Source organism: Pseudopodoces humilis, chromosome 6 (genome assembly GCF_049639895.1).
Source record: "Pseudopodoces humilis isolate 2021_Gansu_Grassland_sample_001 chromosome 6, ASM4963989v1, whole genome shotgun sequence".
Lineage (NCBI taxonomy): Eukaryota > Metazoa > Chordata > Aves > Passeriformes > Paridae > Pseudopodoces > Pseudopodoces humilis.
Genome location: NC_142205.1, coordinates 67,284,388 through 67,298,853, shown reverse-complemented (window position 1 = coordinate 67,298,853; position 14,466 = coordinate 67,284,388). Strand labels below are relative to the sequence as shown.

Here is a 14,466-nt window from a genome sequence, read left to right as displayed (position 1 = left end):
GAAGTCCACAGATAACTGTAATCTGCAACACTGCAATAATAACTCTAAATTATTACTATAAGGAAATGTGAAATGTATTGCTATCACGTCATGTTTCTGTAGGACTCGGGCAGCTCCCTGTGGTAGAGTTTATAGAACAGGCCTGTGTAGACAGCTGGGAACTCCCTCATGGTTATGTCAATCCTATCAAACCCTTCCCGGTACCCGAACAGTAATAGCTTGGCCACGTTGCTGGTGATGGGTGTGGCGTTTTCCGTCCTGGCCAGCTCCTCCAGGTCCATCCACTCGCACCGGAGGCACTCGTGCTGGCAGAAGCTGATGTGGAAGGAGGAGGGCTCCATGCGGCAGATGATGTACATGTCTGACTTCCCGAAGGCTCCGGGGTGTTCGTGTTGCTGCCTGATGCTTAGGATGGACTTGAACTCTGACTTGATGCCAGTCTCTTCAAAAACCTCTCGAACTGCTGTGTCTCCTGGGTGGAAAGAGCAATCCTCACAATACATCTGAGAGGAATTTAGCACTCCTTAAACCTTCTGGAAAGGTGGAAAGCCTCTTACTCAGCATGTTCTCTGTTCTGCTTCATAAGGTTTTCAGAACGTAAGTCTGTTTTTCCAACACAAGGGTAAGCTAATTTTTTTGGCCCCCAAACAAAAGTAATTACTGTGTGTTGTTCCTGTGTATATCCTACAGAATTACTTTGGTAATGCTGTACAGGGTGTGGTTTGTAATGGACAGTGATGGCTGCTGGCTCCACTGATCTGTCAATTCAAGCACTGCACCGTCTTTGCAGTCCTTTGGATCTCCATCCCTCTCATTGTCCCTGCCCAGTCTCAGGTTCAGACTCTGTGCACCTGCACCTGTACTCATGTCAGTTCTCTTGATCAGATCAGTTTCTCTGCACCTCACCCCAAGGGGTAGCAAAATGGGTAAAACTCTTTTTAGAAAGTAAAAGTTGGCACCAGGTCCTTTTCAAGATGTACCTTTAGAGTCTGGTAACATTTCAAATATTGCACAGCACCAGTGCAACACAGAGCCTGTTCTTGCAGGAAACATGCTGCGAGCATGTTGCACCTCTGCTGCATCTGTGCTGCACGTGTGCATTCTGTGCCCCAGCCAGAGTGAGGTCAGTGCTAACATTCCTCACCGCAAACGCAGCAGGGAGTTGAAGGGTCTGCAGGGTCTGTGTGCTGCAGTTACAGCCAGAGAACCACCCATCCATCCACAACTCCTCCAGAGAGATTTTTCTCTTCAGTAATAAATTCAAGAGCCCCAAAGAAGTTTTTTAATATTCCACTCATTTCCCCAAAGTCTGCAATTTCATCGTGGTCAAGTCAAATCCAACTTGCCTGGGGTAACTACTGGTGGGTTAAATACTGTCTTTTCCCAAATTAATGTAACCTCCTGGTCGTGTCTGTTCTGAGTGGTCAATGTACAGAACTCTTGTGCAATGCTATCTGCTCCTGTTAGTTTATCTTCAGTAAGGAATGTGTGCTGACTTGCTTCCAAAAGCAAATGCATTTTAAAAGACTTGTAGAGATTCACCATCCTATGGAAGCTTGCATCTTGCCAAGTCAGAGGGGAACAAAACAGACATTTCAGGGGTGATTTTAGATATTGGAAATTTTAACTCCCTGCAGGTGTTTTTGTTAGTGGGCAATGAAGGGGCTGTGTTACATGGAAGTGAACTGAGATCATGAGGCATGCTGAGGCAGGCTGTAGTTAAGAAAATTGCAGTAATGAGGGATTTCATTTAAGCTTTGAGCTTTGCTTTCAGATGAAGTGCTGTTTTGTTTCCCTTTTATTTAAATGTGTGTGTGTATATATAAATATCTAATGACAGTTAAACTAGAAGAAACACTAGGGCTGGAGTTTCAGAAATACTCAGATAAAAAATGTGTGCACTTAATCTGAATCATGAAACTCTTGGTGTCACTTGCAGGAGTCAGTTGGCACTCATTTAAGTAGGCACCCATGCATGTTGTCACTTCATGTAACCAAAGGATTTTAAGCATTGTAGTAGCAATTTTTAATTGTAATTTGAAATTTAGTCCCTTGACTGACTTGTGTTTTTAAGGTTTGATGTAAGAATGAGAAAGGAAAATTAGGCTCTGTTATATTTTATGCTTCACTAATTTATATCTTCTTATAATATAAGCTGTGATGCAGAGAACAGTAACTTTTATTATTCTGAAGTTTAGAAGTGGCAGGAGGGAAGCTGTAAGAGATTCTTCTCCTGCGTGGTTTTGAGTCCAGGCTCCAGCCATACTCTCGCCTGTTAAGTGAGGGATGGCTGCTGTTGTGCTCAGCAGTATCACTCTGGGGAATCCCACTGGAACACCAGTGCTGGTCATTTGTGGTTCCCTCAAGTACAAAAGTCCTGCTGCTGCTGGCACTAGAAGTGAGGAGGAGCCTGGCTAGACAACAGCCATGGCATTTGGGATTCTTTTGAAGACATGGATCCATTTCACCACGTTCCATTGCATTATTCAGCAAATATTTTTGATTTCAATTACCAGGTTTGACAGAAAGACTTAAAAAAATGACTCATGAGTTATAAAAAGTAAACTCCGCCATATGCTGAAAAGCAGAAACTTTCTTCATGAATTGAAGTAATAACTGGATTACAGCCCTACCACACGCTGTTGTAGGGAGACTGCTAAAGGAGGTATTTCTAAGGTATGGAACAGTCAGGAAACCTGGGCTTAAGAAGTAACCAGCCTACAGATCATGATTTTAAGGGCTGAGATACAAGGAGAAAAAAGAGATTTTCTCTCTCTCCATAAACACCCTTGTGTTCATTCATTCACCTGTGAAGATAAACTGCAAGCAGTGTTCACCAGTTGTGCTGTGTTGGAGAGAAATGAGTCCTCAAACCAGCACTGTTTCCTACCACAGGAATGCCTCACGTCTCTGTTGGGAATATGTGCCCTCAGGACTGAGGCCCTGCACTTCACCCTGGCTCTGTGCCAAGGAGCTCTTGGTCCCAGCTAATCAAGTGCAGGGGGTGGAAGGAAGCAAGTGCATTTATTTCTGTTTTGCACATAAAAAGGGAGAGTTGGAAATTTTTGCTCAGTCCGTCCCTGAGGTCATTGCCCTGGACTCCAGTGTGAGCCGAGAGCTCCCTGTTTCAGTTTTATTTGGGCTATGTATGGATTACCTTAATCCTCTGCACTTCTGGCTCATATTGCAGCATATCTGACCAGCCTACAAAAACTTAGCTGGCCTCAAGCACTCAAAAGAAAAGTGTGGAAAAGAGTAAATGTTACAAACACAAAACTTCTTTGTCCTGAACATGCTACTCTGTTACCATTAGGGTCCCAGGATTGTGTCACTCCATCTATTCACCATTAATTGAAGGAAACAATCCATCACAGGAGCGACAAAGGTCAGGCTGTATTTCAGCAGTGTTCATGTGTTTATAGTTCACTTGATGCTGACCTGTTCTCATAGAACTTACCAATGTCTTCTCCTGGATCAGACAGACCTCCTGGAAATTTCCATGCGTTTATAGTCTGTATTGGGGGAAAAAAATCCATTAATGAAACAGTCAGCCTGTGCTGCACTCTTTAATACAAAAGAGACAATTGACACGTAACTTTTTTGTTGAAGTTGCAGTAGTGTTATTTTACAAATATCAGTAAGTAGGAACTTGTTTGTTCCTGCTGATGTGATGATCAGAGATGGCTACAGTCTGTATGAACTATTGGAACAAAACACCTACTGACTGAAAATGCAAAGTGTCCAACAGTCATTAGACAATGTTGCTGCTAGATAGAGTAGTTGAATATTAAAAAAAAAGCTGCTATAGACTATATAATCTTATATTTAATCACTAATGTATTCCACTTCCATTGTTTTGGCTTTTAAAAAATGTATATATATTTAATCTTACAAACAGGTATTATGATTGTACTGTTCTATACTGCACTGGCTTTAAGATGTGTCTGTAATGATCATTTAATGTAACTTGTCATTTTCATGGAATACAAGAAATGAGGGCTTGTGTGTGGTTTATGTATAGAAACATTTATTGAATTGCAATAAAATTCAGTATTAAAACATGAAGTGCAGGCTTGGTGTTGTTACTCACACTGCTAAAGGAGTCCCAGTCCCTGCACCTCTTGCAAGGGCACAAAGATTTGTAGGTTTTACCTTTACTTCTATGTACTTTCTATTTCTTTCCTTGTTAAAAGTTTATGTAGGAAGAAGTTACCCTTCTCCTAGAAATAACTGCAGTAAAAAGGCACGCTGGCCCAAAAAAAGCTTTTTTTGTCTCTGCAGCGTAGCAGGGAAGCTGTGTGCTTTCCAGTGATTTGAAACCCTAATGACTACATTGGAAATTATTTTTTTTTCCTGGGCATTCTTAAAGGGCTTGGATAGGAATTTAAAGTAATAGATTAAAAATAGTGCAGATGGAAAATACATATATTTGTCTATTGGCTTTCAGATTTACTTTTAGTTCCTGGAAATCTTTGTGTGCTGTGGAATTGTCCCGTCACAATTAAACCCAAACAGCTCTTAAAATTCCAACAGCTGTTAATTTATTAATTTTTTTTTACCCTGATAGCTGCTTAAAATATTTACTAAAAGGTAAGCATGCACATTTATATTTTTGTGTATAGAAGGGTAAATAAACGTCATGTTTCTAATGTTTACAATGTGCTGTTCTGTCCCTGGAGACTCTCTGGAGCTGGAACCACTTTTGGAGTCTACAGCATGAGATGTAGGTTTATGCTTTAATTGGTAATTGCTGAATGAAAGCCTGAAAGTCTTCAATATTTTACTTTATTTTAAGTAAGAATATAAAACACAGAAATTAAAAATAAACATTTTCAATTACAGGAAATAAGTTCAGAGGAAGAATGTCTTTTGTGTTACAAACTCAGTGTGGTATGATTGCCTATGAAAGCACTCTTTCACTGAAGCTCATTAATTGTGTTGTGGGTCCTAATGAAGTGATGTTTTGGGTCCTGAGGAGAAAAGTCTTAGTAGCTATTTCAGGAAAGACAGGAGAATGTAGCCAGTGAGATTCTGACACAGTTTCAACTGTATAAAATGAAAATTATTCATCCAAGTGTGTTTCAGTCTACCTAGGTAAATTCTGATTGTTTCATGTTAAAACTGCATTAATCTCACTCTCTTAGAGAGTTAATTTGTGCGGTTTTAACACAAAACACTTTAACTTGCAAATGGAAGCATCATGGAGGCTAAATGTCCCTTGAATGGAGTAGCACAGGCAGCTGCCAGTGAGCTGGAGAGCTTTCTGCAGCAGCTGAGTTCAAACCTGGGTTAGCCTGCTAGGGGCTGGAAGATATTTCAGTGATGGATGGAGTGACCTCAGGCCACATCACAGGAGCCACCCTCACCACAGCCCTGCTCTGGTCTGGCATCCACTGTAGTGAGGGTGGGCGCTTCCGTGAGCGAGGAATTCAAGATCTTTACACCTGCTGGACCAAGGTGGTCTCCAGGTCATGGCTAACCATGCTACTCCCTGTTTAAAGCCACAGGTATGCCTGGAATTCAGGAAACCAAACCAAATCGGTATCCTCTCAAAATCTGTTTCAAGCCATGGGGATTTTTCAGAGGTCTGCATGGGTCCAAACGTGAGATGAGGGACTCCTGGGTCAGTTACAGGAGAAAACAGAAAGCTCCAAGCAGGAGGAATACTTTAGTTCTGCTGAATCAATCTGCAGTTATAACAAAGCTGTTGATTTTCAGAGTTGTTTTTTTTTCCTCTTAATATGGAATTCAGTGATTTGTTGATATATGTGTTTAAGACACTTGTAAAAGGAAGTAACTTTCACTGTTGGAACAATTTTGGACTGGAATAAAAATACATTTTTGTTTTATACTACAAAATAGACATCTAAATGAACTTCTCTGTTTTATAATCCTGCAACAAACATACCTTATTTCTGTCTTGTACAACCAACACCTTTCCAGTGCTTTCATCTAAAACAGCACCTGGTATAGAAAGAACATTGAAAAAGAGGTGGGTGTTGGACAATGTTCAATAAAGCATAACAAACCCCTAATGTACAGTTAGCAAGGTTTGTATGGATGAATCACAAAGTGGTTTTTCAGTGGAAAACAGATGCACAACAAAGTATCAGAAAAAGGTTAAGTATCCCGTATAAAAATTCAAAGTTGGCAGTACCAAGATAAATAATTGCAACATTTAAGTTCCAGATTAGACAAGAAATGAAAAGAAAAACTTGCTTGTGTTAGTATCAGAACTAAAGAATGCAAGATCAAGAGGTTACCCAAACAATCCGAAGCCACTTGCTTCAGCAGAGACGTGCCTGTAATCTTCCTCAAATAACAGGGAATTTTCCAGTGACTGTCTCAGAAGTCACCCTTTAACAGGGACAAATTTTTCTCTTTTTCAAATTTCACATTTCTTTTTCAAGTTTTTGTGAAATTCATGACAAAGCCCCCACCTGCTGCAGTGAAGGTTTGAGTGGTTTTGGGTTAATAACACACCAGGTTTAGTAATCTGGGCTGACTGCACAGATAATGTTCAGCTGTGTGACTGTCTCTGAACTGGCACTACCCAGCTAACAATTCATGACAGGAACTGCACCATAATCTGGGTCAACTTCTCAATCAAAAAGGGTTGCTTCCAAGTGGAGAAGTGACAAAAAACCTTGATGAAAAAACCTGAGAAGTGCAGCTTTTCCTTATGCCCTCAAGCTCAGCCCATGACTTTCTCCCACAGATTACAAGTTTTCCTACTTTCTGGAACCCAAGTGCTTTCATGTTTAATTATGTCATAATCACTGGTCATACTTTAAAAATGTCCTTCCTTTAAAGCAGGTATTTTTTCTCAGATTTTAAAGAGTGCTGTGGTGAGCAGGATGAGTGCTGTGGTGCAACTTACCAGGATCTTTTCCACATCACTCATGCATGGCTTTCAAATTAGAGGTTAACTGTAACAAAATGCTTATGTCATTTTACAGCAGGAGGGAAGAGGATACATGCACATCTGTGATGACATGTGCATTTAAAATGCTATGGGGAAGTATGCCCAAAGGAAGGAATTATTAAGGAATGAGTGTCCAGCTAAAAACATCCTGTTTTTTAATAATACATGGCCGAGTTGTGTGTAGGAGGATATTTCAAAGATGAAGTACCAGTCTTCCTTCAAGATATGTCAAAGGATGTGCTCTAAGAGGGTAGTCACGTATCTGCCTCCCTGTGGCTTGTGACTTTATGATTTCATTCCTCCTGTAAATATTTAGTAGTGTCCAAGTCCAACTACTGTAATGATTAAAGGAGGCAACAAAAGGAAAGCAGAAGGAACTTTGTGATTAGAGGATTTGTTTTCTAGAAAAGCCATTTCTCAGCCAAAGCGTTTGCTGAGGCCAGGGAGGACTGATGAAGGCAGGAAACTGCTGTTTGAATCAAACGGAAAGTGTGTGTGCTCTCCTGTCCCCCTGAAATTGAAGCCCGTGAATGTAATTTTTGGCAGTGAAATTCCCAGTGAGGTAATCAGAATATCTGCTAGGGGACACCTAAATGCAGAGCAAGATGGAAGAAAACACACTAACAGGATTTGCTGCCTGGTGTCATGTTCCCTCACTGGGCCACACCTGGTCGGCATCAGTGAGATTAGAGCTTGACTGCCCTGAATTGTGGTTTTTAAAACTCTCCCTCCTGCTACAAATGTGGCACCTGGAGGTTTAAATCATCCAATGCCAGGATGACTTTCTGGAAAGGTTTATACTTGAAACCCAACCAGGTAATCACTATTACAATACCACTTGGTTTTTTAATGTTCTCTTTTGGGAAATAGGCAAGAAAAGCATTTTATAAAGCATTTAAAAAAGAATCCCTCCGATAACTCCAGATTATGAGTAACATAGGAGAAAAGTATCTTTACCCCACCTGTTTTATTTATGACTGATGTAAAAATGCATGCAAAGATTTCAGTGTTGAGAAGCACTTGTTAAGCAGAGAATGAGTGCAGAAACCACTCCCTGCGGTGTAAGCATCAGCAGACAGGAGCAGGTATTTGTGAAACACCTTGGGAACTACTTTTAAGTCACAGTAATGCAGCTGCTGGTTTCAGACTTCCCTAAGTACCAGGACTGGCAAAGGCTGACAATCCTATGTGTGTGTAGGCTCTCCTTCCTGGAGTCCTTCAACTCCAAGGACTTTGTTTCAACAGGTGGATTCAGGTGGTAGCAATGCAAATAACATCTGTGTTGTAAGGCTTGTAGAGCATTTCAGGGGGAAGGAAATGCCTTTCACTTTTCTTCCTCTCCTTTTACTTTCCTTCCTCAGCTTGTCCTCTCATGCCATTGTTGCGTGGCATGTTTACAAACACGTCATTTGCTGGATGGCAGGCCACATCCTCCTCGGAGGTGGAGAATTTTGGAAATGCTTTTTAAAAACACGTTAATCACTTCATACACCAGAGACTCCTCTGTACCTTCGCACATGTGGAAAATCCTGCCGCCTACAAACGGATGTAGTAACTTAGCTGGGAGACACATCACATATTCCACTATTTCTAAACAATAATGGCCAAGCCCAATGAGTAACATTTGCTACTCTCTGCTTGGCCACTCTCTATCCAGTCTGGTAAAACACGACCTGACCCCGCTTATTCACACCTTTGTCATCACTTGGCTGCACTTGGTCCTGAGGCACAAGCCCTGGCTGTGCTGCGTTTGCTGCGTGGGAAAACTCCAGACAGGAGGAAAACCAGCTGCTGGTCTACTTGGCAATGAGACTTGCTACCTGCTCCCTGTTCCTGTGCTGGCTTCCTGCTGGCCAGCCAACCGCTCTCCACATCTCTGCTTTCCATTTTCAGGATGCTCACGGGACTGACTCCCACATTTCACTGACTGGCCACGGCTTTGAGATGGGGACTCTCACCATAAAATTTATTTTATTTACTGCAACATATCCTAAAATACTTTTTGGTTAGGGAATAAAGAAAGCCTTGTGTTTGACCCCCTCCCCAATACCCATATTTAAAGACTTGAATATTTCAATAAAATGAATTAAAAATATAGTGGAGCCTTTCCACTACCCCAGGTCTCCCTCCTAAAGTAGAAAGATAATGGAGTAAACCTACCAGGTGGTATCCACGTATTTTTGGGATGTGTTCCAGATCCACTGACAGTGAGTAGAACAAAGGACAAAAAAACCCCACATAGCAATCATTATTTTACACTTTTCACACTTTCAGCTGCCTAGAATGCTTTCCTGCAGTATTTATGTCCTTTAAAGAAAATCCCAATAAAGACTAAAAGCACACAGGTTTGAAAAATGGTAGCAAAGAACACATACATTATATGTTGTGCCATTTTAAAATCCATACAATAAATTATGAAATCCATATACCTGCACTTTCCAAAGTTTTCTTTAAAGATTATTCCTACTTACAGAGTGCAAAGCAGTACAAAGTACTTGCACAGTTGAAAATTATGCTCTGAAAATACATTTTTAAATATTTGCGAGTTTTTCAGAGTTATGATTTTTCTTATAGTTCTTTCTGATGCCCACCAGGGTCACAACAACAATCTCTTGCGTGATTTCCTTTCAAGGAGCACTTTCAGCTGTGCAAGGTCTACTTCAGAAAAACCTCTCTCTCACTTAGATTTCCTCACAGGAAGGAGTAACCCCGTGCTTTTGCGAGGAGAATGCTCTGTCCTGCTCCACTTTAATGCCACATATTTTAATGGTGAGGTTTCCATACCTCAGGAAAACATGCTCCAACACGCCCATTGACAACCTCCAAGGCCGCCTTCAGCATCCACCCTGCCCTCTGCTGGCCTGGAAACGGAAGACTCCCAGTAGTGATATCTTTTTCCCCAAACTTCACCTGACCTGCTGCTACACAGAGCAAACCATCTTTCGTGAGTTCCTCCTAACTAGATTTTTAGTCAAGAAGTAACACTCCCCAGAGTCTCTGCAAGCCAAGGACAAAGAAGTCAGGGTTGCAGCTGGAGAGATTTGCTCTCCCCAGTAATTTCTGTGTGTTAATGTAACCCTTAACCAGCACATGAGGGGTCCAAATCTCCAATTACAGATAACTGAGCAATGGGATAAGTAATGGCTTAGCTGTGGAACTCTGCTGAGAGAACACAACCACTGGAATTTGGTGAAGCTAATTTCACTTATTATTAATACTGGCTTATTATCAGTCCCTTGTGCTGTGCTATATGAAAAAATAAAAAAAGAAAAAAGGGAAACTGTCTTGTCTAAGTCCTTGGAAATTTTCTCAGTTATGGAACAGCTTTCTAGCTGTGGTTGTGGGAGGTCTAGATGGCTAAGAGTATGGCATTTGTTGGGTTTTTTTTGTAAAAGATATGTTTGGATTTAAGACTCCTAGGCACTTAGGCAGCTTAGATCAGCTTTCAGACCATTGCAATTTAGGCTAATAGATGCTTTAGCTTCTCAACAATCTCTGTTGGGTCAAGTTTTCCCCATTTACAGACATTAACTTGAACATAGCTTAGATAAATACACATACTAAGCACACGGAGCAGAGAAGTGCTTTCTTCTCTACTCTGGTGGTTAGTTTTTCATTCCAAAATGCAGGAGCCAGCTGGTTTCCACGTGCTGGTTGTACAGAGGAACAATTCCTACTGAACGGGCTCCCAAGGGCTCCTTCAAGACTTTCTGAGGGTGCAACCGCTCCAGTAACTCACCTGCAACCCCCAGCTGGTGTGTGGCGAAGCCTGGCAGCCTGCTGGGCCCCTCTCCCAGCCACAGTGTCAGGGTGGATGAGCCCTGCTCAGCGTGATGGAAAGCAAAGCCTTGGGAAGCAGCCACTGCCACAAGGCTGCTCTGGAGGATGGGGACATGGAGCCAGACAGCAACACGGCCTTCATCCCGCCACTGAGACACTGACTCTGCAAGAGAGGGAAGTGAGGAAGGTCAGGGATCCCTTTGCCCTTGATGTGCACTGTTTTGAACTTTACCACACGCTACAGCTGTCAGTAATGTACAAAAATCTGTATTTTCCACATTATTTACCACAGGGTAAAACTATTGGTGGTGTGAGAAACTCACCAGCAGTCTCAGAGGCTGCCAGCTCAACATTTCATGTGCAACAACTTGCTGTTCACGTGCAAAATGATGGCTTTTACATTTGGGTCTGCCATGAGAAACAGGGAAAACTACTCTTCTGGAGTGCTGTGTCCCATTCTGGGCTCCTCAGTACAAGGAAGATAAGGGACTAGTGGAGTGGTCCAGTGGAGGCCACAAAAAGGATGAGAGGTCTGGACCATCTCTCTATGAGGAGAGATTGCAGGAGCTGGACCTGTTTACCTGGAGAAGATGAGTCTCAGATGGGACCACATCCATCCATCCAAGTATGTCAAAGGTGGGTGCCAAGAGAATGATACCAGACTCTTTTCAGTGGCGCTCAGTAATGGGACAAGGAGCAATAGCCATAAACTGAAAACACCTTTAGTTTCACCTCAACACGAGGAACGACTTCACACTGAGACTGGCAGAGCACTGGAACAGGCTGCCCAGTGGGTGCGCGGAGTCTCCTTCTCTGGAGACATTCCAAACCCACCTGCTGTGATTTGTCACTCCTGTGCCACCTGCTCCGGGCGGTCAGACTGGATGATCTCCAGAGGTCCTTTCCAAACCTAATTAATCTACGGTTCTGTGAACGACCCCCTGCTCCCTCCTGCCAGCGCCCTTCACCTCCCGGCCGCGGCTCAGGGTCCGTGAGGGGAGGGCGGCGGCTGAGGGCGCCCCCTAGCGGGCCTTCCGCCGCCCCTCACACACCGGCCCCCGCCCGCCCCGGGACTCGGGACCCCCGCCCGGCACTTGCCCCGCAGCCACCGCCCGAAGGCGGCCCGCTCCAGCCGCGGGGAGCCGCGCAGCTCGCCCAGATCCACGCTCACCCCCCCGAACTTGTCCGGCCTCGCCCGCAGCCTCGCCAGGGCCACCCAGCCCCGCGCCCTCCGCAACGCCCGCCACGGGCCCGCCATGGCGCTGGGCGGGGCGGGGAGCGGGCGCCCCGGGGGCGGCGCCGGCCTCTGCTCCGGACCCGCTCTGCGCCGGCCGCGGGCAGCATGTCCGCCTCCTCTTCCAGAAGGAAGAGCAAGGGGCGCCCGGCCGCGGGCGGTGGCTCCCCTCGGGATGCGCCCCTCGGAGCCGCCGCGGGCGGGGCGCTGGCGCTGCGTGTCGCCGACGCCGTGGAGGCAGGTACGGGGTGCGGGAGGCGGGGACGGGCAGCTCCAGCCCCGGCTGCCTCAGCACGGCGCTCTGAGGGCGCCTCGTTTGAATTGGAGTCCCTGCCCAGCCGCGCTCCTGGCTCCTCAGGAAGGCGGGACCGGGGTTTGGGGGTCTTTCAGTCTAGGCTGCCAGGAAACCTGCTCTTTTCCCCGTGGAAGGGGAAATGTCGGTGGTAGCTGAATTGCGGTGGATGGGGCAGTGCCGAGCGGCGCCGTGGGACCGCCCGTGTTCCCAGTCCCGCCGGCAGCGCCTCACGGGGCTCCGCTCGCTCACCTGAGGGCGAGCGAGGTTGTGCTTGACGGGGAACGCGGGAAACGCCGGGTGTACTGAGGGGAAGGGGAGAAAAAAAAAAACAACTTTGTTTTTTTTCTTTTTTGGAGGAGATGACAAGGTCCCGAAGATGCTGCGCAGAGCTCTGGCACAGCTGTCGCTGAACAGCATGAAATCGGCGGATCTCTGCATAGGGAGGCCGGCCCTGCTCACCTCCGCTGAGGGGCGGCAGGAGGTGAGACCCTTTCTTGACCCTATAAGTGCATTTCCTGTTCTATTAGCTTGTTCTTGTTATATTTAATGGAACCAGCATGGATCGTGCATTGAGGAAGATGGTGAATGTGCTCTTCCGCCTTTTCTACACTGTAGTTGCATCTGTTGGAAAAAATCCGTGCAGCTGATATTTTTTTTTCTATAAATTGATAAGTCATGTGTGAATAGATGGGTTATGTATTATATTTCGCATGAGCACACACATCTCTTACGTGCAAATAAAGTAGCTATTTGCTCATCTTTTTTTCACTGAGGGGTAGCATTTTCTGATCAGCACAAGGTATGCTTTTGAGTTATCTGCAGAATGTTTAGAGAATCCTGGTGGAATTTTTTATCACATTTGTAAGCAAAATATAGCTCCTTCAATTTTGAAAGTGTCTTAGATCAAATCTAAGCTCAGTGCCCCTTATGTCTTGCTCAGTGGGACCAGGTTTTAACCTAATCCTTCATATTATATCATTGCTTATATTGACTGGAAATGAGAGGGGCAAGACCTCAACTGACAGCTGTTTGCTTTGAAAACTCTTCTTAGGTCTGTATTGCCTGGCCCACCACAGGCTTCCCAGGGGGGAGAATTGGGCTGGGTGAAACCACACAGAAGAACCTGAAAGTAAATCCAGGTGATGCTGTCACTGTGCAGCCTGTGACTGGTGCAGTCATCCAGGCAGAGGAAGTTGATGTAAAGTTGAGGTATGGAACTTGTTATATCACCTTATTGAGGTTTTCATTCAACCACTTCCCTTCAAAATTTGTCATTCTCTTATCATTTCACAGAATTGGCATTTGGATTGTTGCAGAGTCTGATTATAGTTATTTCCTAAATAAAGTTACTTCACAGGTACTTTTGAAAGTGTCCTAGCACTTAAATTAACATCACAGCTTCCAGGCAGTCAGTTGCAGATTTTTTTTTCTGGGAAGAAATTCCTCCTGATGTCCAGAGAGCCATAGTTTCATGTAAGAAACAAGAACATAAATTACTGAAAGAATAAATTGATGTCCCATTGTTCAAGCACTTCCCAGGTTTCTAGGTGCTTTACAGGTGTAGTTCATTCTCTGCAAATTAAACACCTCTGGGTCGTGCTTGTGTGCATAATTTAGCTTTTCCTCCACTTAAAAGAATCAATCCCCAGCTCCAGACCCCGACAACATAACTCTGTGTTTACTGATCAGGAAAGGCAATGAGCTATTAAGAAGTGTCCTCTGAATTAACTTCGTGCACCTGTTTTCCATGAAGTTGCTGTCTTGATCCTTAAAAGCCGAGAGACGGCTTTCATTTGCAGGCTTAGGGCTCCCCCCGTTGTTCACACTGTGAGCTGCAGCAGCTGCGGCTGCCTTCGGTGCCTTCGGTGCCTTCGGTGCCTTCGGTGCCTTCGGTGCCTTCGGTGCCTTCGGTGCCTTCGGTGCCTTCGGTGCCTTCGGTGCCTTCGGTGCCTTCGGTGCCTTCGGTGCCTTCGGTGCCTTCGGTGCCTTCGGTGCCTTCGGTGCCTTCGGTGCCTTCGGTGCCTTCGGTGCCGCTGCTTTTCGGAGTGGAAGTCACACCCAGGTGTCCGTGCTTACACAGGTTGTGGATTTCCATCTGCAGAACTGATGAAGTGAGTCTTAGCTCTGAGCCAGTTAACTAAATGACTACAAAATGCTCTGTGGGGAAAACTTGGAGTGTTTTGCTAATGGATGTGTAAATGCTCAAGGCACTGTTTTAGTCAATAGAGGTTG

General features: G+C 44.6%; 2 protein-coding genes across 10 annotated transcripts in view; one reads left to right on the top strand and one right to left on the bottom strand.

Moving 5' to 3' along the window:
* Positions 1-82: 82 nt before the first annotated feature.
* NUDT6 (nudix hydrolase 6) lies at positions 83-11,963 on the bottom strand. Its single transcript, XM_014259631.2, has 5 exons — positions 11,804-11,963; positions 10,665-10,868; positions 5,909-5,964; positions 3,458-3,512; positions 83-472 (listed from the first exon to the last, which is right to left on the bottom strand). Exons 1-5 carry the CDS (start codon positions 11,961-11,963, stop codon positions 84-86), a joined length of 864 nt encoding a protein of 287 aa, XP_014115106.2. The 3' UTR covers position 83.
* Positions 11,964-12,047: 84 nt separating this feature from the next.
* Positions 12,048-14,466, top strand: part of AFG2A (AAA ATPase AFG2A) — a 161,496-nt gene continuing 159,077 nt past the window's right edge. For 8 of the 9 annotated variants that reach the window (XR_015772695.1, XM_014259630.2, XM_088056676.1 and 5 more), the window contains exons 1-3: positions 12,048-12,180; positions 12,591-12,715; positions 13,286-13,443. Coding sequence is in view for 7 of the 9 variants with exons in the window: in XM_014259630.2 (XP_014115105.2) it covers positions 12,048-12,180; positions 12,591-12,715; positions 13,286-13,443 (416 nt within the window). In the remaining 2 variants the exon portion in view is untranslated. Of the gene's footprint in view, positions 12,181-12,590; positions 12,716-13,285; positions 13,444-14,466 lie in introns of those variants that run through there. The other variant, XM_088056673.1, reaches the window with a different exon arrangement.